Source organism: Apteryx rowi, unplaced genomic scaffold (assembly GCF_003343035.1).
Source record: "Apteryx rowi isolate R43461 unplaced genomic scaffold, aptRow1 scaffold_72, whole genome shotgun sequence".
In the NCBI taxonomy this organism is placed as follows: Eukaryota; Metazoa; Chordata; class Aves; order Apterygiformes; family Apterygidae; genus Apteryx; species Apteryx rowi.
In genome coordinates, this window is record NW_020451005.1 from 2,514,915 (window position 1) to 2,540,144 (window position 25,230).

The window sequence follows — 25,230 nt, forward strand, 5'->3', positions numbered from 1 at the left end:
TATTATATACTGTGACTTCCACTATACACAAAATGGTTAAAGATACTCAAGCCCAGAAAAGTTTCTGGGGAAATAAAAGTGTATAGTGAAATTACAACTTTCAGAGTCTTTTAGGATGTATGAACATGCCTTACATGTATTATTTGGTCTTATCTCTCTTCTTCATGCTCCAGATGCATTTGATTGTATACTTCTGCTACTTAGGGAAATATTTTCAAGAATATCAATATCTGAATAATGTCTCACGCAGTTTCCAAGCTTAGCTAGACAACAGAGAAACTGCTGCATTTTGTTTTGTCTGTTTGCACATTTTCAACTAATTTTGGTCTTGTTTTAGAGTATGTATTTTTATTAATGAATACTAAATATTTTGAAACTTTCAATTAAATTCTAATTTTAAGCAAATCAAACCTTTCAGGGTGGGCTAAGGAGAACAGATGCACTAGCAGCACTAACAGAAATAGTAAATGAAAAAGCTATTCTTTTAGATGAGAGCTCAAAGGTTAGCAGAATGACATGCTAAATGGTAAAAACTGCACTGGTACAGGGCAAGTTGTTTATATATTTTAGAGCTTATTCGTATGCTCCACTAGGTGGCATATTTTAGGAGACTTGGTGACATGGTGTTGTCAATACATTAGTACAATTTTATGGAAAAAGTTTTTTTTTTTTTTTAATCTATACATCACATATGTTTTATGCTTTAAAAAGTCTAGATTTTGCTCTGTGGACTAACATTATTTAATCCGATATTTCCTCTTGTGTAACGTAGGCTACATTTTCAGACCAGTAATGCATTAGGAATGTGTTAGTATGCTTCAGACTGTAGTACAATATCCAGATTAAAATGTCAGCTATTTTAATAACTGATGTTTGATGTGAACCCCTTTTCTTTACAATCTTCTGAGACTCCATAGAACTTTAAAAATGCTACATTTTAGTCTCCTTCATTTGGAATTTGTGTGCAACAGTAGCATTTACAGTGCAGGATAAAAACATATATCACTGGTTCTTGATTTTCTCCACAAAATTTGAGAAAATAGTCCTTTTACATCCTTTTAGCTTTCAATAATTTAGTAAATCTTGTATATTGCATGAAAAAAATTTTAATTGCATCAAGTTAAGTTTTCAAGTTTTAGAGGGGATGAATTTATTTTTAATCAGTTCCAAGAGTGAGAAATTTGAGGATTACTCTTTGCAAATTAAGCTGTATAGATCTGCTTGGTGTTAAGTGTCTTTATGAAGCAAGTTTCAGTGCTAAGTATCACACTGGCTTAAACATGTAACTTATACCACTATATTGTTTTGAGTGTTTATATAAAAAAAGTCAAATATAATGTTCCATGATATAAGAATGTAATTAAATAATTACCTTAAAATGCATGCATCTTTTTAGGAAGTTATGCCTCACACCAGTTGTTGATCAGATAACTCAGGAGTAAGTTTTGTTAGACAAGTTAGCTGGTGGGTGGTCTTAAAAATATTAATATTTAAAGATAAAATCAAAGAATAAAAGCAGATAGAATGAAATTGGTTAACCTCCCACTCTGTTTAGAGAGCTATCCTGTTTCAGTAGAAGCTAGTTTTTTTTAAGAACATGACAGCTTTTGGCTATCTCAACAGGCAAATAGTTTGYGGGCATAGGTATGACAAACTTCCACAGATGTTTAGAAAAGCCTTCTAGTTCACCTGAGGTTTCATATTAAACTTGATGTGAAAGATGGTGAGGTGCACAAGCACAAATGAGTAAATATCTCAAACCTTTCTCTGCCAATCTTGCAGCAGTGCTCAGAGGAACCTGCAGAGGGGAGTGGGACAAGCTGCTTTTGTGTGGAAAACTGACTCTTTTCAAAGACACAGAAAAACAAAAAATATTCCCACAAAATCTTCCTGTGACCAGTGGAGCTCATGAGCTTAGAGTGATGATTAAGATAAGGCAGAGGAGAAAAAAGTTGTTGAATAATGCCAGTCATTGTTTTTCCAGGTGTATCAAGCAGCATTTTTAGTTTCTGTTTTTCAAACTTAAAGGTTATTATTCAGTATCTATGCTTGTATTCTTCCAGTAACAGAAATGGTGTTTTCGGAAGTAAGAACAGTCAACATCAAAAATCAGGTTCAAATTTTCTTTATTATGCCAGGTTTCTTTTTGGTTCCCTTTCTATAAGATATGATTAATATTTACTTTATTATATATTTAGAGAATTAATTAGCACTTTCAAAGTTATCTGAAATTTGTGTGGAAGGTGAACATATAGATACAGATTATGAACCAGAACCTTTTTGGTAGCCAAGTGTGAAAGAGAAAAAAAGACAAACAGTCATAATGGCTGTTGTCTCAAGGAATGTCATTTATTTCTATAAAAAATAGGTTTTATGTGTAGGAGGTTGTATTGACTTGCTATTAATTTACCTGAATAAAGCATCTTTACGATAGCTGTAGCAGCTATTGAGATGTAATTAGTTAAATCTGAATTTCCATCTATAGTTGAAATTCAGTGTTGTTGGCCAACTGTACTGAAAACACTGTAACTTTGAAAAGATTTTGATAGAGCTCTGTCACTTGCAGTTGCAAGAGACCTGGAATTCTTGGAATTTCACAGACTTTTTATTCCATCTGGGACAGCAGTCAAATTTTAGGTGATGAAGGGTATTTCTGACAGTCTCTAAGACCATCAAGAGTGAATCCCTTTCAACACTACTTGTATAAGTTGTTATAGCAATCTGTTGTATTCTGAGCTTTTGCCTAATGCTGTAATTTTAAACAGTTGATATTAAATACACAATCATTGCAGGAAAAATATAGAGATTGTGGAAAAACATACATAATACAAAAATACATGCTCTTAAAGGCGTACATTTCCTTTACCATAAATCAGTGAATTTTTGAGCCTGAAGTTTGACTCAGAGTAACTTTTGTATTGTTCCTTGTGTGTGTAATTAAATATTCCATTAGTGTCTCAACAAATAAATAAATCTTAATGTTTGTGTGAAATATTAACAAGACTTTAGGTTATTTGTAATATCATTTGACAGTGGCAATTTAAAGTAAATGGAATTGTGATAAATCTCTTCCAATGGATTTGAACATTTATGAGTAATAAAAAAAAAACCAACCTTTGTGCCCAATTAACATGAACTTCATGGTTTTCTGTTATCATTTTACTGGAAATTGGATTTAATATTAGAAGGATAACATGTCCACATTAGTTTAAAAATCTTCTACAGTCTGTCAGCTAAAACTTGATGAAATGAAATAATTGGTTCCTGATTACTGCAACTAAGATCAGTTTCTGCAAGTTTCATTCTTTTGGACAAAGTTTTCCATGCTTAATATTTTCCTGTTTGGGAGTATGAGTTCATATACTTGAATTTAATGATTTGTTCTATTAGTTATTTTTGTGCTGATCTAAGTTTTTACAGAGTCTGGGATTAACTTCTGAATTAATGGTTTTGGATCCACCTTCACCTGAGATTATTGACCAAATATTTACTGTCATGCTTTTGTCTGATAAAATGAGATTTTTCATGTGTGTAGCATTATTACAGAAAAAGGCCCACACAACGCAATAGTTTAATGAGGGTTGCTGGTGAGGCATCAGCATAATTTAAATTTTGTCCATAGTCTTGAAGTGTTGTAAGTATGGCTAATGCTGCAGAAATGACATGTCAAAATGTGTTCAGTACTGTCAGTTTTGGAGTACTTTTTTTCCACACAGTTATAGTWTTCTGAGATATTTAGCTAAGAAAAAAATAATGCTTTCTTTGCCAAATGCCTTTTCTGTAATAGAAAATACCCTGGAAAAGACTGAGATGCATACTCTGCATAGAGTATTGTGGGACAACTGCACTCAACTGATACCCCTATAGTAAAAACAAGGGCTTCTGCGCAAAGTTATCTTGAATGTAGTCCCAAGGCAGGAATTGGTCTAATTGCTGCATGGAAAAAGATGTAATGTTAGCTTAGGAAGCTGCAAAAGGACCTTGACCATCGTTGGGTGTATTCTTAGACGGGTTAATTTATTTGATGTATATCATCTTTTTACTATTTGCAATGGGCTCAAAGTATTTCTCCAGATTTAAGATATTCGCAAATGAAATGCCTGCAATGAGTCATTTAATTTGTTGATACATTTAATTCAGTTAATATAGTTAAATAAGAGATATATACTTACATTAAAGGTAATTAACCAACAAATCAGTACAGTACTTACTAGATGCCATATTCAAAATTAGTTTTGATAGATAATCTAGCCAATAAGAGATATTTCTAATCTAATGGATGAGTACAATTCTGAGAATTTGGTTTCTTGTTAAATACAAGATTCACTTTCCAGGAATGTTTATCAGTATCTGCTTAATTTTTTCACTCTAAATCATTTCTGCAAGTAAAATGCCATAATATTTACAAAATGTAATTGTAAGTCCTGAGCACAGATGAAGTAAATACTTTAGAAATTTAAGATTTTATGTATAATATTCCTCTATGGACCAGTTTTAATATATTCATATCTATTTACTTATGTAATTTATCTTTTAGAGATAGTGTTCAGYGACTGGGGACATGCATGGAAGAACAGAAACAGTGGTGATAGAAGAAGGCATACTTTCTGATTATTGATGTAGAAGAGTCATGTATTACTAAGATTTGAATTCTGATAGGAAGGAATAGATAAACGTTTTCCAGGCCCTTAAATGCTACTACAGCTGCTACTACAACAAAGCATTAGTAACATACAAGTGGCTTTGAGTAATACGTAGTTTGACCTAGCGGTGGAAACTGCCACTGCCAATGGTCTTACTCCTCACTGCTGTTCTGCTGCTGGTACTACACAATGCCATTTTCAATACTGGTATCATCAAAAAAGTCTGTAAGATGCTGGGGTAGGGTTGGATGTTAAAAAAAAAAAAAAAAAACTTTTTAAAATACTATTTGATGTTCTACAATTACTCCATTAGGTTAGTTTTTCAACGTTAGATAATAATAGTCCAGCACAAGTAATTCACAGCGATGGGAATACAAGGAAGAATGTTACTGTTCACATCCTTAACTTCCTCTTCAGATCTCATTATCCTATGAATCCTTCTTTTTTTATAATCCTTCATTCTCTTTCACTTTTCTTCATTTTTTGACCCCCTAATCTCTTCCCACCAGTCTGTTTGCTTCCAGTTCCACAGTCTTTGTTAGTCTTCTCTCCAGTCTTTCTCCACATTTTCCATAGATGAGGAGCTCAGAAGGAGCCAGCAATCATTTCCAAATCCTCCTCTGGAATAAACAGGAGAGGATGACAAAGAAAGAGAAGTTAAAAGGAGGAGCCTTCTCCTTGTAACTTGTCCTTGGTCAGAAGAAAATGCAAAGGCTGTTCTTGGTCCTCATACTTTTCTAGAAATGTAGGAAGGTGGTGCAAAGGTTATCCAAATCCTATTTTTCCAAGAAAAGCTGTCTTTTGTTCCCAGGTTGTTCATCATACTCAAAAAAAATCTTTTCTATCTGGATAAAATTGATCAAATCAAGCGATTTCTGTGAAAATCAGCTAGTTTTGGATTGTTGCAATAGCCAACTTTGTGGAGAGCAAAGCTATTTAATGACCATAAATCATTTTAGGATGTGGACCTCGATGTTGGATGGACACAAAATTCTAAACCATGGACTGTGTAAAACCTTATTTTCACATTTAATTTCCATATTTGGAAAAATGCCTCAGGAATATGAGTTTAGTTCACAAAGTTTCTTCTATCACTATATCAGGGATGAGTTTCAAAGTCTTTGTTTTTGTTTGGTGCATATTCCACATACACTGTTAATAAAATAATGTTAAGCAATAACACTCATTTATTTTGAAGTTTAAGTTAATAATGTGTAAGTGTTGTGCTTTTCTTTATATTTGGTCTCTTGTGATTTTGCCATTTTTGTGTCGAAACGGTACAACTGTTTATTAAAAAACCAAAACTGTCACAATCAAATCAAAGCCTTGTTTTGATCAAGCTATATAGCATGTATGAATTGCAGCACTTGCTGTTTTGTGTTCGGTGCCTGCCATTGCTTTCTCCACTAGTTTAGACTCCAATACTTAAAATGTTCCTCTTTTTCATAGACGTAGTACCTCCAGCCCATCAAACTAGTTTGAACTTGGGAAGCTGTGGTTCACTACAACCTTACCAAGTTAGTATCCTAACCTAGAAATGAAAGGAAAGCAGAAGATGAACTGTTTGAGAAACATTGGCATGGAAAGGGATTACCCTGTCTCATTTTCCCCAAACCACATTTTTCTGAAATTACGTTTCCACTGAGAGTCCCCACCCAGGCAGTCCTTCTCCCAGATGAGGTAAGGGAAGCCACCGTCAAGCTGAGCTAGGAGCCGTGTTAGGTTTTTCTTAGTTGGAAGCCTCTGTTAATTACATCACACCTGGCTATATTTCAGAGGTTAATGAACAGCATCTTGTCAGTTTTAATATATCGCACTTCTTTAGTTTACATTGACGATGTAATCATAAATTCCCTGAGCTGTGAACTACACCTTTAGGACTTGCATGGAGTTCTAAGAAAACAAGAAAAAGAAATGACTATAAACTATAGTGTGCCAGTTTTGAGGAAAACCTGCAGATTTTCTAGGACATTAGGTTTCAAAAGAAGGATTACATACAGACTAAACAGAGGAGAAGTCATAAAAATTTAAAGACATCACAAAACATAACAAAAATAAGATCCTTTTTAGGTATGACAGAGTACTAAAGGAAATTTATCCTGAATTATACCACCCAAGCAGACCCATTAATTAACCTAATGAGAAAATATGTTCCATTTCCATGGGCCTAAGCGTGTCGGGAAGCATTTGACACTTTTTAAAGGAGGAGAGGGGGGAAAGCATGCACTTCACCACTCCTGAAATTCTCAGATTTTAGCTTATCTATTCACATTCATGTTTGGGCTGCTTAGGCATTAGGATACACACTAATCAAGAGTGATGAAAAAAAAATACTGTAAGTGAACAATATGTCTAAAATAATGTAAACACATTTTGTGCTGTGTGTCTTTTTAAGTTACATCTTATATCTCAAACAATGGAAAGTTATCGCTGGCAAATCACAAGTGAGAAAAAGCTCTTTGTTGTCAAGATATGAAAATGGTAACGATAACTTAAGATGATACATATATGTGAACTTCTAAATCCATGAGCGGATGCTATGCGTTCATTTCAACTGCTTATACTTCTCAAGTCAGCAAGTAGGGCAATGTAGGATCAGGCAATAAAAGCCAGACTTTCAAAGTCATCTAGACATCTCTTTCCCATGCAAATCATTTTAAAAATCGGCCCCTAATTCTGATTCTCAGAGTTTTATAATAATTTTTTTTAAATCCTCACCTTCTTCCTGTTCATAAAACATTCCCCTACATATTGCTTGGAAATTCTCATGGTCATTCCTTGCCTAGAAGCAAACTGAAAAAATAATTTGGATTTTCTTTAATTTTTTATTGGGCAGAAAGCCTGGAACACTTCCTCTCATTGCATGTCTGTGATATAATGGCCACTTGATGCTAAGAATGGGATGCTGTAGGTAGTATGTTCTGCAGAGAGTCATGTAATTCTTCAGTTTGGATAGCAACTTCCAGTTGCAAAATTAATTTTGCTCTGGCCAAATTAGGAAGGTTGGAAAAACGTGGTTGTTGAATAGCTGGTTTTTTTTTTTTTAACAATGCAATAATATTTTCATCAGCACAAACTTTTATTATTTAAATAGAAGAGGTTTTGAACCATTTGCATGTATATTACTGTCACGAAAGGAGTGATGCACTTCACTCGTAAGAGGGAAGCAGCACTACGTTTATTGCAGTAAGACAGTGACTTAACAAAGTTCAATCGTAAATAAGAACGATTTAACAAGGTTCGATTGGCAAGGTTCACTCAGTTATTTACTGAATGAAGGACAGGGTCTGATGCATGTGCAACGGAGACCCTCCCRTTGAGTCACAAGGTTCAGACTGGACCCCCTTGCTTTCTAAACTCCTCCAAAGAGAAGCCTAGGTGCGGCTGAATCCAGTCCTAGTCTCAGGCTTGGTCAACGGTTCATATCTAAAGGAGTGTGTGCAAAGGAAACCCTCCCGTTGAGTCACGAGGTTCAGAGAGGACCCCCTTGCTTTCTAAACTCCTTCTGAGAGGAGTCTGGGTGCGGCTGGATCCAGTCATAGTCCCAGACTTGGTCAACAGTTCATGTCTAAGGGATTATGTGCGCAATTAATCAGAGATATAACTCAGCAAAGTTTTGCGAAGTTCGCAGAAGTTCAGCATGCTATTAATCACTTACCGAGGATCTGTCGCGGGTAAGGARTCTCTCAGCCTCGAGGAGTAACCTCGAGAGGCATCCCTGCTCAAGAGGAGGTGCTGCAGTGCAGCCCGCTGCCATGCAGGAGAGCTCAATGGGCTCTGGGCTGCCCCCTGTTTAGGGGGGGGGGAGATGATTGACTCATAGTCATATTTGCATACTAGACGGGCTTTAGTTGGTGCATGCTCAATTAGCCCCTACATACGTGCTGTTTACGGGGAGATCAGGTTGAGGAGGAGAGAGCGCATCAGTGTGGGGGAAAGGAGCACACCGTTACAATTACGTTAAGTTCATATGATACAAAATGATTATATTGGAGTAGATTTTCTACTTCAAGATGTATTTCTAGCCCTAACAAATCTAAAATCCATTGGAAAAGCTAAGGATGCTATCTGAAGCATGCAGGGACTGTAGCTTATCCCACTGCAAATTCATTCTCTTTATGCAGAAGGCAGAGTGCATTCTATATTATATATTACATCCAAATTCAAACATCTGAAAATAGTTTTCCTCTCAGATATGAAGCAGTGACCTCCCTAGTGCCTAGCCACATAAAATTCTCAGATAAAATAGCTGTAGGATGACAGGATACTATTCTAGCCGCCATTCTGTAATCTTTCTTCATTGAAGGGTAGGCATAATTTCGTATATTTAGTATTATCTGTTTCTGTTGTCAAACAGTTTGCTCCTTTTTTTTTTTCTCTCCTTCTTGGTTTACTTTAAATTTCTTCAAGGAGACATAGAATTAACCGTTGCAAATGGACAAAGCTTACCTACTGACTGAACTGAATGAGCTGGATGAAGGCTATTGTTTTAGACTGAGGTCAATGTGATTTTAGACCAAAATCAATGTACTTTTGTAGTAATGTAGCAATACAAAGATTTCAATATACTGTTTACATCTGCACTGTGGTATACTCTAGACATGGAAACTAATGCCCTAGAGGCAGTTTGGCTTAATATTCGTCATTTGCTAATTGGCTAGCAGCAGATTTTCTAAACTAAAATAAAGCCATCTCAGTAATTTTCTACTGCCACCACCACTGGAAGTAATTATTTCAGTGTTGGCTTTTTCCCTGTTAATTTGAGTGGTAATTCTCTGATCTGTGGAAGGTTTTACTTAAGTGAATAATACTACGGAAGATGTATCTTTAGCTGTGTCTACACTGCAGTTAGTAGTGACTGCAGCACATTGTCAAGTGTCTAAATGAGGTGTCAAGTAAGCAAGTTTAGGAAACTGGTTGCAGTCAAAAATTATGATATAGAGCTTGGTGGGCTCACCTGAGCTGTTTTTGAGCTTCTCTGAACTCCCTGGTGCTACTGCTAGACTGCTACTTGTACTCAAGCTAGCTACCTTAAAGTTATCTCAGGCATCTCTGTACAACTCAGTAGTCACTAAAAGCTTCAGCGAAGACGTGTCTTCGTTTTCTTTTCCTTTTATGAAGATGGAAAGCACTTCATCACTTTTTCTGTCAGCTGTTCAGAAGATGCACAAAAAGATTAATTTGCTCTTGGTTTCTAATGTGCAATAATCTGACAAATCTTTCAGTTTGAGCTTTGTAGGGATATTAATTTGTCATGAAGCTGAAGTTTGAAACTCACAATGCCACACAGTCCTGTTAAAGCTGACAAGCCCATCATTATTTGAACTTGCCTTCCAAAATAGTCTGTTATACTTTGCCAGATTTTAATCTCTGTATGGGTTGGTGTCCTGGCACCACTGGAATCACAGGCAGAGCTGCTATGGACACCAACAGATCTGGGTTTTCACCATGATCTTTTCTGGTAGTTAGATTTTGAAAAACAAAAGAAATAACTTCTAGCTCTCAGGTGATAGTTTCAGGAGCTAAAATGTTTATGTTGGTACTTCTTCCTTGCTAGTTTTTCTGCTGTTTTTGTTGTTGCTGTGTTTAATCTTGTCTRCCTTGTAAATGTGTGCCTGTCATCTGAAATGGGGCTTTTATCATGTGCATAGTAATCCTCCTCCACCCCCCACCCTCCATAGGTTGTAGAGGCAGAAGAAGAGGGAGCTAGACTCGCACCTGGAAGGAAGAAGAACTATGCCACTGGATCCTGCTTCTTGGAGTGCGTATGACTGGATTTGAAGAAAAGAACTATTTTAGGAGCAGAGCATTAGGCCTTTTCACTTTCAGATGAGCTCCCTAGGCCAGAAGATTCTGACTCCGTTCTTCTTTCTTTTCGTTTGATCCTATGACTTCTGTCATTTCTGGCTGTGTAGCAGCTCAGATTCAGCCGGAAGGACTGCAGTCAGGGCAGTTTCTTGGGAAGTAACTAGAGGAGTTTAGATCTACCTCTTTCTGAGTTGTCCTTATCACAAAGCTGGCACCGCCACCCATGAAGTTAATTGAGGTGCTGACTATGACTAACTTTTCAGGATTCTCCAAGGTCTCAAGAAAGCTTTGGCAGTTGCATGTCTTATCCTGGATTACTTTTAGAAGGAGATAAATATCTATCTCCACAATGTTGAGTTACTTCTGAGGATGTATGCCAGCCAGAAAAATTTCCAGCCAAATTAAAAGGTACTTAGTGAACGTAGGTGCCAGGACATTTAGGTCGTACTGGAAATTGAGTAGACTAGATTGCTCTTTGGGATTCAGAAGGGTTTACATAGCTGGGACCCAGTTTAGGTAGGCTGGATCAACAGCACATAATTTGAAACCTGATGCCTACTTGGAGGAAAAAGTGGTCCCAAGCAAAAAAAAAATTCCAGTCAAATTTATCTGTATATGACCTTTAAGTTTAATAGACAAGACATTAGGAGTGTTCTATCTGGGATAATTTCAAGTGAAAGCCTTAACAGGTCAATCTGTGATCCCAGCAGTAACTGTTGAGCATTATGTGATGTATTATAATTTTGGGCTAATAAAATAAGTGAAGAATTTATAATGCAATAGTAAGTTCAGAAAATGTTAAAATGGCAGTTTATCTGCACACTGAAAAGCTAATAATTCAAAAGAACTTCCATCATAAACAAAAAGCTGTAATCATAAATGCAAAGTAAATATGATTATTCACTAGGGTCACATTAGACACAAATTCATCTTACTACTAAGGAATTTAAACAGGAAAAATCAGAAAAGTGTCAGACAACTGTATGCTTCAGAATAATTTTAATAAGCTAATGAGTAATGAGTTTACTAGTTGTATCCTGTTACCTATATTCAAGTCTCTGGGCAACTCAATCACGTCAGGATAATTTTTCTCTTGCATAGCCAACTTAAAAACTATCTAAACGATTGTATAACTACTTCTCCTTGTTTGCACTGATCTAGAACCACATAGATTTGAAAAATGCGCCATGATGCATGAGGTACTGTGCATGTATATTTAGCTGCGTATTTCTGTCACAGATATAATAAGCAATAGGTGTGTGTAGACTGTACAGTTATACCGCTTAGAAACCTCAGGGTTAGGCTGACATAAGTGCCTTCTGATGGCTTGCTAGGTAAGATCTATCACGAAGCTCTCCAGGGATGAATTTCTTTTTTTTTAAAAAAAAAAAAGTGAGTTTGACTATATTTGATATTACTTTCATAGGTGTAAAATAGCAGTTTATAGTTTTACTTGTCCATTTCCCTTGCTCTGGATCTGCCTCCCTGATCAAGACATTCAATAGCTATTAAAAGCTGCAGCTGTACTAACAGTCTTATGCTTTATAGGAGGCATTTTGCAGCTATTACTTTAAAACAGGCATTCTGTGCCAGTACAGATGTTGTGTCCACCTTTTTCATAAGCACTTTATCTGCACCATGGGCATTGCATTTCTAAAGTTTTCTTGAGATTGCTAAACACACTCCATAGCTGTGATTTATCTGGGCTGGTGTAGTTTAAAGACCTGAAAGCTGGATCTGCACCTGTTCTATTGATCTGACTAGGAAAGTACTAATTCGACTGCAGTTTGTGGAGTTTGGATCTCTTCTTTATAAATAATCTCATGCACCAAATGCTGCCCTTTGACTCACATGGGCTGTTCCCCTTCTCTGAAGTAGAAATTGCTTACATATATATCACCAAATTTTAATTTTCTAATATTGGAGGGAGAACATACTACTAGATCTAACGGAAGACTGGCTTACAACTCCTACATTCCCTCCCTCAGTCAATCCATTACTGAGTAATCAAACTTATGTAGTGAAAGATGAAACATTTAGAATTGTGTATGTAACTGGGGCAAACTCTGCTAGTATGATGACACTGCTTTGACTGGGGAAAGACTTGAAAAACATTTCTGAATTTAATGGATTTTACCTGATATAAAACCAGTGAGAGGGAAAGGCAACTACTAAAGGTGGCCTGATCCTCCTCCTGACTACACTGTTATCAGTGAACCTGTATTAATGTAAGATAAGTGACAGTTGAAGAAGGCTGTCATATTCAGTAATGTTTGGCAATCATCTAGGTAATAAATGGTACTTTTAAAATATTGAATGTTGAATCAGTATACGAACCATTCATTCAACTGTTTCAGCCAAAAATTAYGGAATTCAGACCAAAACCAGGAGTAGTCCTAGATTTGAAAGAGAAAAAACTCAAAAAAAAAAAAATAACCCCCCCCTCAAACTAACCAAACAAGAGAACTACTGTTCAATGAGGTTTTTCAAAACCAAAACTATGTCCCACTTTTGCCTGATTCTGCCAGAGATGTATGTCATATGTAGACATGTCATCAAATATGCCTCAAACCAACCCTTCCCCCAAAATAAATAAATGCAACCACATAGACTGAAATGATTCTTTGGCCTTTTAAGGATTCTACCATATTTACTTGTGGTGTGTTTTTAATTTAGAGTTAAACCAGGAGTTGAGCTCTTACTTAGTATTTTTGTTAAAATAGAGGGAAAAAGCACTTGTGCCATAATTCATCTCATTAGAAACTTGTAAATATATAGCAATTTAGTGCAGTAGAATTGAGAAGAAGCAGCTCTACAAGAAAGCAAATAAAGAACAAAAGAATTAAAGATCAGCAGAGCTGTAAGTAGAAGTAAAGAGAAGGCAGCAAAAGGACAGAAGCAGCTTATTTGAAGTATATGTTTTGGGAACGGTGGTTAAATAGTGAAGCAAAAATATTATTAGTAACTATATTACTAAAATGAAATGCTCCAGAATCATGCATTTAAGCTTTCAATTCCATTTGAGGGTTCTGATGACATTGACAAACCACACAAGCCTCATTCAAGAGGCCAAATATACCTTGCTTAATTTATCTAAAGGCAGAGGTGAATTTGGCCCATGACGTTTAGGATGTCRTCAGAAGCTCTAGATAGAATTACAGTCTTGCTATACACAGTTGAGTGTACATAACTCTTTATGTAAAATTCATGTGTTATGTGTTGTAAAAGAAATGAAAGGTAGCTGTTAATTCCAAGGCTTATAAATATGTCAGTGAGTTTTCATAATGTCTTAATAAATTACAAGAGCAAACTCAAATGACTCATGATGCCACCAGAACTGCATGCTGCACTGTATTTATTATAATTATGTACTGTACCTCACAGGTTTCTTTTAATTTCCAACYGAATGTATAAATCAAAACAATCCTCATGGATTTTTTCATTCTTTTTTATTTGTCAGCTTCCAACTGTTTTCTTGTTCTGAGCCCTTCTTCAACTTAAGAAAATGCATCTTTTAAAGAAAATGTATTTAAAAGAACAGTTGCTGCAGCTGTTATTTTTATTCATTGAGAAGCTGAAGTAAAATACGGTATCAAAATACCCTCAAATTTGGGTGAGGTTCAAATTTTCTTTGGACCCTAGTTCTCTGGCTGGCCACCATCCCATATCGCTAATGGTATAACTAGCTGAAAAATGGAAAAACAATTTCATGAAAGTTTCAAGATTGTTTTGGCTTAGATCTGAAATGTAGAGATAGCATCAATACCTTAGTTTCAATAATCCTTCATTCTTCACTCTAGGAAATAAATGCAGGACAAGCTAAACACTTCAAGTAAATTAAGTGCATAAGACTAATTTAATAGTATTTCAAAATCACTAAGGTGAACTTAATGGGTGAATAAGCCCTTGGTTCTTTAGTGCTTCCTGTCCAAATTGGTTTTTACTTTTGCAAATGTAAGTTGCAAGTGTAGTTTGTATTTAATTGTCCTGAATAAATGTTCTTCTGTATAAAAGATATACATATACCCAGTTGGCCCTCCTCCCACAGATATGCTTAGGTGTTGATTTCAGGGGAACAGAACCTGTTACTTGAGATGAGAAGAAATGGAAAGAATTTTATGTTACATTCATTTTTATGGCCTCTATTTAACTCCCTGGAAATGGTTCCTCTGAATTTAACAAACATTATTCTGGTAACATGCCTCTTTTCAGAGATATTAACAAAACAAAACAAAACAAAGATCCCCAGCATTTTTCCTGTTGTTACTGAGCTAATTCTCCAAAATACATACTTCAGACGCCTGTACCTGAAATGCCTTTCTTCAAGCATGTATGTACATACACAGATTGCTTGCAGTGAAACAGGTATCTTTTCAATATGGAGGTCTTAATTTTTACTCTCGTTTATCTAGAATCAAACAAGATCCCATAAATTGATACATACTTCCCATTCCAAAAATATTAGCACTGTTCAGTCACAGTTTATGAAAGCATTTTATAATTTATGCAAATAAAACTAGCATACATTTCAGAGAACATGTAAAATGCTGGCATTTTGCTTTTACAGCAAAGATCAAGGAGCCAATTCAAAATTAAAATTTCCAAGAAATTTAAATTATGCATTTGGTCATAACAAAAATATGGAAAAAACTTTAAAGCAGCACATGTACATTCTATTGTAAGATAAAGTTTAATATATTTTATTAGCTTAAGGGACACAGATTAACTATCTAACTGGAACTTCAGGCATGCATTTACATAAATATATTAAATTAAGAAAAGCAATTATACACTTAAACATCCTTTTGTCTAAAAAATCATTAAATCCACAGATTAACAATAAATCCAACTCTATGCATTTATCACTTCCAGATACAACTGTTCCATTTCTCAGATATTACACAAATACATTTGTTAGAATTTATATGCATTATACATATATTATATATTACATAATAGTGTGTATACATACATGGTGTTCCATAATATAATAATACTTTGTACTTTTTATAGCACTTTTCATTTGAAGAGCTCAAAGCACTTTACAAAGACTGATTTCACTAATTTTCAGATGGGAAAGGGAGGCACAAAGATGCAAATATTTAATATTATATAGAATTTGTGACAGACAGTAACTGAATTCTCTTGTTTTGAACTTCAGCCATGCTGTCTCCCTAAAAAGAAATGCACATATCGCATATGTAATCTACATAGGTAGACTTGCAAAGACTTTTAAGGTCTCAAACCAAGAAAGCACTTACTATATTAATAGCATTAAGCACATGACTTCAGTGAGACTCATATGCTTAAAATCACTTGTGTGCTCCAGTGCTCTGCTAGATTGGTGCCTTTATATGCTTAGAAGTATAATACAGTTTGTAGAAGATGCTTAAACATAGTTTGAATGAAGATATTTTCTAAGCTACTTTCCCACATTTCAAATGTACATACAGTACCTGATGGCTATTATATAATAAAACTAGTTGAACAGAGGAGTATTGCTACAATAATGTTCTCAAGTGAGAGGTTTTTTGTTACTTTCTTTTCCTTTTTTGCTTGGCTCTCATTAAAATCTAATTGTTCTCAAAAGGGAATTGAGGTCTTAATCCTACAGTACATTTTGTGGGGGGTGGCTAATAGTATTTCTGGCTAATTCACAGGGTAGAATTACTGCTTCTGGTATTAATGGTGATCACTACATGATGCATCTGGTGACTTAATACCAGATGGGTCCTGCTCTCAATATATCTTGACATGAATGAAGCCCAATTTGCACACCAATTTTTACTCCACCTAGATTGTTTTACTTTTAGCAACTCCCCTTAAGAACATTTAGAAAATTGGCTTTGTTCGTCAATGCCTTGTGATGCAAACCACCTTTTTCTCCCACAACAAAGTGCATCCTACTTAAAAAAACCCAAATGTATTCCTCTCTCTATCTTCTTCCCGCCCAAGAATATTGTAACCACAGCCGCTACGTACGTTCGCATGCTTTAGCTGGCACCTTCTTTTGAAATTTCCTGGGAATTTAAACAATTCTTCCCTTAAATATTTTGTTCCCTTTTGTTTTCATCACAAAATGAAAATAAATGGGAAAATTTCATAGACTGTAAAAGGAACTCAAATATATGATACATGGGACCCTACTGATCACTGATAACCGGTGGGAAGTTGTTTTTTAGCACTAGAAATAAAACTCTTCTCTAATGATACAGCTTGCTGTTTGAGCACATTCTTAGCAACAATTCCTGATATGTTTGGTTGTGGAACCCTGTGTGTGTACAGTAAACAGTCGGTAAAGACACGCATTAAATATACGTAACACAAAATGTTAATTTGCTGTGAATACCTATGGTATGAAATGATCACTAGAACTATATGTTTTCAGTACTTAGAGATCTGGTAAGCGGGTGTGTCACTTGGCTTTCAAATCAAACTGTACAGTCTAATGTGAAGAAAAACTCCTATGGAAGTCTATGGGAATTTTATTTGGATTAAGGAATAACAAGATAATCCTCTCCTGATATATAACCCAGATTAGTAATTATTAATAACTCAGGAGTGAACTGAAGGAAAAGGTTGATGTGTCAGTTGAACCATTTATACAGTGCTGTAAAATAGCAATGTTTCCCTTTCCCAAGATCAGGCATTAACAATACCATCTAATTAGTCAGTCTGCTCAGTGTAAGTCTATGGAGAATTAATTGCTATACTAAGATTGCTTGGATGTGGTGTATTGTATAACAGGATGAATTCTGTGTGCACAATATTAATTGAAGTCAATGAACAGGCAGACATGCAGGTACACCTTTGCCTAGCATGCCTATGTCTATAGATACCTACTCATGTCCAATCCTGTAATAACCTACACCTGTCATTTTAGTACTTTGAGTAGTCCCATTGCTTTCAGTCTTACTATTCTTATTAGTAAGGGTGAGAACAAATTTTTTTTTGTCGGATTAGGGTGTAGTTGTGATTGAAATGTTACGCCATTCTTACTTAATGCAGGAAGAAGGGTTTGAAAGTGTGCTGAACTGTTGCATTCAGGCTTTGCACTACTGGACTCAAACCAGTTGATGGAAGTCTTCCCCTGACATTTGTCAGTGCAGAGTCCATCCTTTATGTGTGAAGAACTTTGTTCCATTTCTCGTTATGTGTATTTCGTAAAATGGYACTACTGACTTGCTATTTGAATTACTTTCCTGCTTGGTGGCATATGCTAAATATTTAAAATGAACATGWGCATGAAAGAGAAAAAAATGTGAGCTAATTGCTCAACATTTTTAAAGAGGTATCAAAGAATCTGGTAGATTTAACAGACTCCTTGTGTAACTGTTGGCAATATCTATACGGCAACGCAACAGGATTGGGTATGTTCTGTACTTAAAGGCAGGCCTGAATCTGCAGTCTTATTCTGGAAAATCTTAGCAAGTCTAATGACTGCAGATGCAGACACAGAGGGATRATGTGTGCAGTGATGTCTGCACTGAGGTTCTTCTGCCAGCTAAGTGGATATCTTTTAAGGACTTAATCCTGTAACTAATGAAGTCAATAGGAGAGTTTCAGTTGACATCAATGGATTTCAAATCAGGCCCTCAAAGAAAGATTAAAGTAATCCTGTACTAAGCTTTTGAGTGGCTTCTACTGTTTCACACCTATATCCTGAAAAATATACTGGTATTATTTCACTGAATTACTCCCCTTTTGAAAACAATGAAAATTTTGGCAAAACAGTCCTGGGTTTTTCAATGTTTCTACATTTTTTGCTGAAATTATTTATGGAAATATTTATCAGTTTTTATAGTCAACACCCATATTATTTGGTTCAATATTTCCTGAAAATCTGATTTAGAATAAAATTAAAATGTTGTTTACTACTTTGGCAAGACATGTATACATACATATATATATATTTGACAAAAATGAAATTTTGGCCAATTTTTAATATTATAAAATACAAGAAGTTATTTTTTATTTTATTCATGACTCTCTTCCCTTTCTTCTAAAACAAAGATCATCTTTTTAGTTGGACAGAACATCAATGAAGTATTATTGCTAACACAACTGATACACAGTTAAACTAAAGGATATTAAATTATAATGCTTTAACATCTTTTAAAGTATTTACATCATTAGGGAGAAATAATCAGAGCAGGATTTCCTTGGAGTTGGTTTTACTATGTAGGTCTGATCTTACAAATGCCTGTTTTATGGATGCAAGCAGAATTATACATGTGCATATTTATTTTCAACTTATTGGGACTTCACACCTGTGAAAAATTATCCATGCTAAAGTGTTTTCAGAATCTAGATTTTGCATATTTGTACATAGAATGGGGCTTGTCCTCATTTCTAAATCCAAGCTAGAGAAAGGGTTTACTGAAAAGCCACATTTCATCATGCCAGGAATATCCTCTGCTTTTTGCTGGAAGCATCTGATTATTGGATTGAAATCAGTAACTTTCTGTCTAGCATAGTGACTGTGTCACAAACAAATGTTTTTTTTCCCCTTCTTCCAGCTTTAGTGTATCTATAGCTGAGTTCCATAGCCTGAGAGTGAGGGACTTCAGGCTGTTACTCCTGAATTGTAACACGGAGTTAATGACCGATGTTCAGCTAAGCGCCAGTATTAGTATAGAAAATATCAAAGTTCTGCAGGATGATCACAAGATAAAAATCCCCATCCTCTGGGAAGTTTCCTTGAGTCATGCCTCTATTACGTAGTTTGAAAAATAAAAAGCAATGACTGCAACAACCAAGGGATATTGGCCTTGGCTATCGGTCTGGAAAGGAATATCTACAAAGTCATAATGAAGAGAAGTGAATGAAAGAAGGAGCTAAACACCAGAGCTGGCATGGTTGCCAATACAGAATTTATATTCTTATTTATACCTAATTTATACTTTGGATGCGTGAAATAGAGTAACCTGTGAGAATCTGAAGATACAAAGGGTTTACGTCCCTGACTGCTAATGGAAGAACTRTATTTTCTCAGGCGTGGAGGGAGGGAGGGAGTTAATATAATATTTTTCTGAAATAGAAGTAAAACAGTTTGGAGCTGATTTACCATTTCTTTTTGTCTCAGTACTCAGCTATGGACTAAAGATGTTTCTCCCTATATTCAGATAATAGGCTTTCTTTTTTATCAGTGACATCTCAAAAAAATAAGGAGGAAGGTTTCCCATCGTAAAATAATAAAATAAGGGCTAGCTGAAAACTAGCAGACACCTGCAGTGGAGTTGTGTTTCTTGCAACAGGTATATTTATTCTCCTTTAGCAGCAGAAACCCTTAAAGAATGCTTGAAATGTACAATGTATTGGAAAGAGACAAGGCAGTATCTCAGAATAAAGGAATATATAAATGGAATAAAAGATTAGGAGAGAGGCAGAGACAACTTGAACACATACATGAAATCCCTTCTAGAGGCCCTTATCTAATTGCCTCATTTATCTAGTTTCATTTATAAGCTCAGTTTTATTCTGGGACACTCTCAGAGATTGTGTGAGTGGCTGTAGAACGACCTAACTGGCAACAAGCTTTTTACAGACCTTTTTTTTTTTTTTTTTTTTTTTTTTTGGTGCCAATTCTCAGGGCAATTACTGCAGTTGCCCTTTTTAAACTAGCATCTTGGGTGGCTAGGCCTAGGGGAAAGGATTTTGGTCTCTTTTTAATAGTATAATTTCTTTTGATAAATAAGCAGCTAAGATTTTTTTGTGTCTTTTTTGAGAATGCTTCTTTTCCACTGGGACTTCATATGTACCCTTAATGCAAATGCCTGCTTTCACATGATATAAAAGATGGCTTGAAAATGAAGCAAAACACATTCCGCAAACTGTTTGCTCCTTTCCTCCCTTTTTTTCACTTCTTAGATTACTTCTCAGTGTTGAAGTTTTGATGGAATGACTCAAATAGATTTTCCTATATAAACTGAAGTGTTTGCCTGAATTTTAAAAGTGATATTCTGACCTCATTGCAGTCAGTGAGAGTTTTTTGCCATTGATTTGAATGAGGCCAGGGTTTCATCCTTAGCTTTTACTGGAGTCTTATTTTTTGATTTCACTAGTAAACTAAATTATTTTATTATTAAGATCCAACTTCTGTGATCATTGCTATCCTTTCTCTAAATGACTATGCTATTTGATCACTGGAAATTTTCTATTTACATCCCAGTTACTGTTTTTTAAAGCCTCTAGGAACTGAGCAGTGAGAAAAGAACTATCAGATCTCCCCAGTGGGTTATTGAAAATGTTAGTCACAGCTGGGTTAAAGTTGGGTTTATATTTTAAATACATTTCACTAAAGAAAGTGTTAAAGATGTTATCTCTGCCAGATATTTAGATGTTGCTAAAATATTTCAGTGACTTTTTTCTTGCTTTGCTGATTATGAAGAGTCTAATATGTAATAAAACTGCACTATTTGACAGATTTAGGCAGCTGGCTTATTCATGAGAAGTTCACGTTTTTGTCACACACGTTGAATAAGGAAAGATTAGATGGTAAGGTCAATTTATAAAAATGGTTGTCAGGACATTTTTTAATTGTAAAACTTTTTGTGATGGAATTCAGGAAAAAGACTAAAGGCAGAAAGCACTGGAGACAAAGAGCTGCTATTAACCTGCAGATGCTACTGCAAGGTTCATTCTGAGATTGGTCACACTGCTTGGCCAATGGAGTGCTCGTGTGACTAGAAGGGACCACCCTATTCTGGGGTGAGAGGGCAATTTGGTCTCCATGCTCATTTAATCCTGAGATCTCTTTCAGTGGACTGTCAGTTGAATCTACATTGTGCAAAATTATGCATGCAGTTTTTACGCAGACTATTGTTCACGAAGCACTTAACCAAGATTTCTCAACTAATTTCCATTTGGCATGAGGTCACTTGAGACCCAAGCAAACATATATGGAAGGGAAATGTAATTTTCTGTTCCCCTTAGCTGGAATACTTAATACAGATTAAATACAAGTATCAGTCATGCGCTACTTAAAGATTTAATTTTTACCAAATCAAAGACTGACAGTTTTCTGTAATGGAAAATTAGTTACATATCACTGCCCTAGAAAGATGATTTCCCTGCTGGAGAGTAATGTGGCTAACGCATTTTAGAAGCTATTGCCTATAACGTTGTAAACTGTGGAGGCTTGAGCAGCTGCTTGTACAACTACAGCGTGTGTTCGTTGTGGCTACTCTGTTCTCTCTGCGTAGGCAGGATTTTGTAAAAGCCAGGTAGTGCAAAGAAGTCTGATAGCTGGTAAACAGCGAACAAAGGAACTGCCAGTAATGTCACAGAGCTGGAGATGAGAGGGCACCACTTCCGAAGATGCATCTAATTAGAATATTAATACTTTAAAAAACCTGACTATAGCATGTACACCATATTTATTGATACATTTACAAAAAAATCAATTTTATGTTAGCTCTTCAAGGAACATTTACATTTAAAACCATATTTGGCAATAATTGTCATATAACGTTTTGTACAAGTTATATCTTACGCAGCCAAGATGTGCTAAAGTGAGCTTTCRTCCAGTGAAGTTCCATTCAGTGTGAAATCTGTAGCAGTCTAATCATGTATAATCTGGACCATCTTGTTATAGTGAAAATCACTTTATAAACATTTTTATGATATGCTGGAATTTTATTATGATTGGTTGGTGGTTACTTTTTCATGCGTCATAAATGAATAGAAGTTGACACAAGGATACATTTCTAGATTAGATCCACAACACATTAAAGAGTGTGTTTGCTCTCTCTTTCCCTGTCTTTCCAATTAAGTTGGTGAAAAATGTAACTTTAGTATTTTACAGGACATGGTAAAGCTGTCTCATCTAGGTGATGTCTATATTATAAAAATAAAATAAAATAATATAAATATGTAACATGAACCCAGTGCCCACTGTTAAATAAAATATATGATAAAAAGCAGACCTTCTAGGATGACTGGTTTTGAAATATGTGAATATAATTTAATTATTAAACACTTGAAACAGTCTTGATATTAAGCTGTGATAACCCGATTTCTGCATCTATGCTAGATAAAGAAATGCATAACATTCTGTAATAGAGTTACATTGATGAAGGTGAAGGTTACAATCTTACAATGAATTGCCTACGTAGGAATGCATTAAGGAGTTCTGAAATATTGTCTCACAATGTAGCTCATTTTACCTTAGAAATTATTACAACTGGATTTTATTAAATCCAGCAGTTTATAGAGTGATGTTTCAAAACTGCTCTCTTATTGCTATGATCAGATAGGTACAGACACAAGATTTCTGGGATGTCAAAGAATCCATTATGACACCATGAAAGTCCTTTGATGAAAATGTGCTTTACAGTGGAATCGCTGTGTAAACTATTTCTCATGAAGAAATATATATAAAAAATTGCACTAGCTGCAAAACCATATTTGTGAGAGTGTGTGCATGTGTATGTGTGTATGTATTGGATATCTATACATCTGTGCCGATGTACAGAAATATTTGCACACATGCAAAGAATTTATCTGCACATTTCAGGATATTATAGTTAAATTAATAAAGTAAATCAAATCACTGGTATTTGTTGCAGGAAAACAGTCTTTAAAAAATGGCAGATTTCAAAATAAATGCCCGTTGAAAGTGTTGTTTCCAAATAGTCCCAGAAACTATACAATATAGCTGGTTAGATCCAGCAAATAGGATGTCATGTCTAGGATCTGATCAAGAATACCTGCCCTTGTCACTCTTCGGATGTTTCTATCCACTTGTTCACACTGGGGGCCGAGATAGCCTTTTTTACATAAGCACTTATTAGGCCTTACACAGACACCTCCATGTCGACAGGCTGGGTCACATTTTGCTGTGGGTAAAACAACAGCAATATTCTCGTTAATGTTCAGAATCTCACAGAGAAGCAGAAAAGGTACAACATGTATTGAGGTGAGAACTACATTTCTAAACTGATAACGGGAAAGGGCATAAATTAAAAAACAGCAAAATAGGATGAAACATTAGAAGTTCTGAAGGCATATTTTTTCAAGTTTTAAAGGAAGGAAGTAACTGATTTTGTATGGCTGAAAGAACAGTATAATATCATACATGACAGACCATGAAACTCAAATAGCAAATTCTGGAAAATATCCAATTACCATGTATGATTTTGGAGTACATGGAAGACTCAACTCAAAAGATTTTAGGCTCCAAATACCCATATCATTTGAAAATGAGGCAGACTGCACTAGACTGTAGACAGAGCTTTAGACAGTGGTGGTCTGCCTCATCTCATTCTTTCTGCTGGTAAGTCAAAACGTCATGAAGTTGCTGAGACAGCTTAGCACCTGACCACGTCCAAGCTAGCAAGTCCTACATCTCAGGTAGACTGATTTGCACATGCAGAGTTGTACATTACAGAAGCACATTTCGTCAGCAGAGCAGTCTGCGATTGACCACACAGATGCAGCCCTTTGGCTCCTAAATCATTTAAGCCTGGAACAAAATTGAATCCCCTTTAAMAAAAAGGACCAGGGTATTTTTTAGACAGCCTGTGTCAGGCAAGTTTGAAAGTCTTTCCCTATCTCTTTAATAGATGCCTGACAATAAACCAATAGAGTTCTAGCTTACTCAGCTTTCTTAAGTTTTTGAAATTTAAATACTATATTAAATTCTCACCAGTGTTAGTAACACCAATAATGAATAACTTCAGTTGTGGAAGAATTTTCTTCTGGCTTAGAGTCATTGCACTGTGATAAAAACAATGTATCTTTCTTTTTGCAGACATTTTGCTGTTCGGTGTTATCTCATACAAGAGAACTGTAATATATATTTACAGAGATTTCTAATATACTATATAAAATGAATTTTCTTGATTTTATTTATGAGTTTCTTAATTACCTTAGAAGGAAACTGATGCCTCATAAATACTTTTTCTTATTTAAACTATAAAACTTAGAATATCTCTGTTAAGTGCTGTGGGGGATACAGTGAAGAGAGATCCTCAGTCTAAATATCTTTCTGTAGATTTCTTGCATGTTACATATATCAAACTCTTATCATACAGCTGTAATTTTTTAAACAAAATAGATTATTCAAGATACATTTATGTTCACACTGGAGACTTTTTTTACTTTGCATGCCACCTGGGCAAGGGCTGTAGAGTGGACCTCATTCTCTAAATCTAGGGAATCTCTGATTGACAGGTGGGGACAACTGAGGTTGGGATGCCTGACCAAATTACCTCATCCATTTCTCCAAGCTGCTTTTGCTGCACAGATAGCTGAGCTGTGTGATGGTCAGCTCATGAACCTCAGCAGTTTACAGCCCTAAATTTAAGGGACTGTAAACTGGGGTTTTGTTCCAAACTAAGTCACTTCTGCTCATCAGTAAGAATTCTAAGGTTACTGAAATTTGGATTCTAGTCTATAAGGAAGGGTGAAGTTCACTGGGTAAAGTCTGGTCTGACCTTGTAGCTGACTCTGATTCAGCAGGGCACTCCTGAAGGCCCTTCCAACTTTTGAATTATCCTATGACCCATCCTGTGATCTTTGTTCTATCTTATTCCATAATTCTTTTCCTATTTAGAGTTCTACTGCCATTAGGTGGTATCTTAGGTATCTTTTTTCATTGTACAGGCATCTGGTCAAACTAGCTGAGCTAATACGCTCAGTCAGAAGACTGTGCTGATACATAAATAGCAGTTTCTGGTACCCAGGCTTGCAGGATATAAGCCTGAATTATACAGCACAGACATAACCACAGCCTCTGTGAGACACTGAGAGCACAGCTGTGGCATGCAAGGTCATT

The 25,230-nt window shown here is 35.5% G+C and overlaps 1 protein-coding gene across 1 annotated transcript in view; it reads right to left on the reverse strand.

The window, feature by feature from the left end:
* Positions 1-22,127: 22,127 nt before the first annotated feature.
* The window catches only part of HHIP (hedgehog interacting protein), a 73,560-nt gene continuing 70,457 nt past the window's right edge, over positions 22,128-25,230 (reverse strand). Inside the window, exon 13 of the mRNA XM_026087533.1 lies at positions 22,128-23,290. Within this exon, the coding sequence (XP_025943318.1) occupies positions 23,097-23,290 (194 nt within the window). The 3' untranslated portion in view covers positions 22,128-23,096. The remainder of the gene's footprint in view (positions 23,291-25,230) is intronic.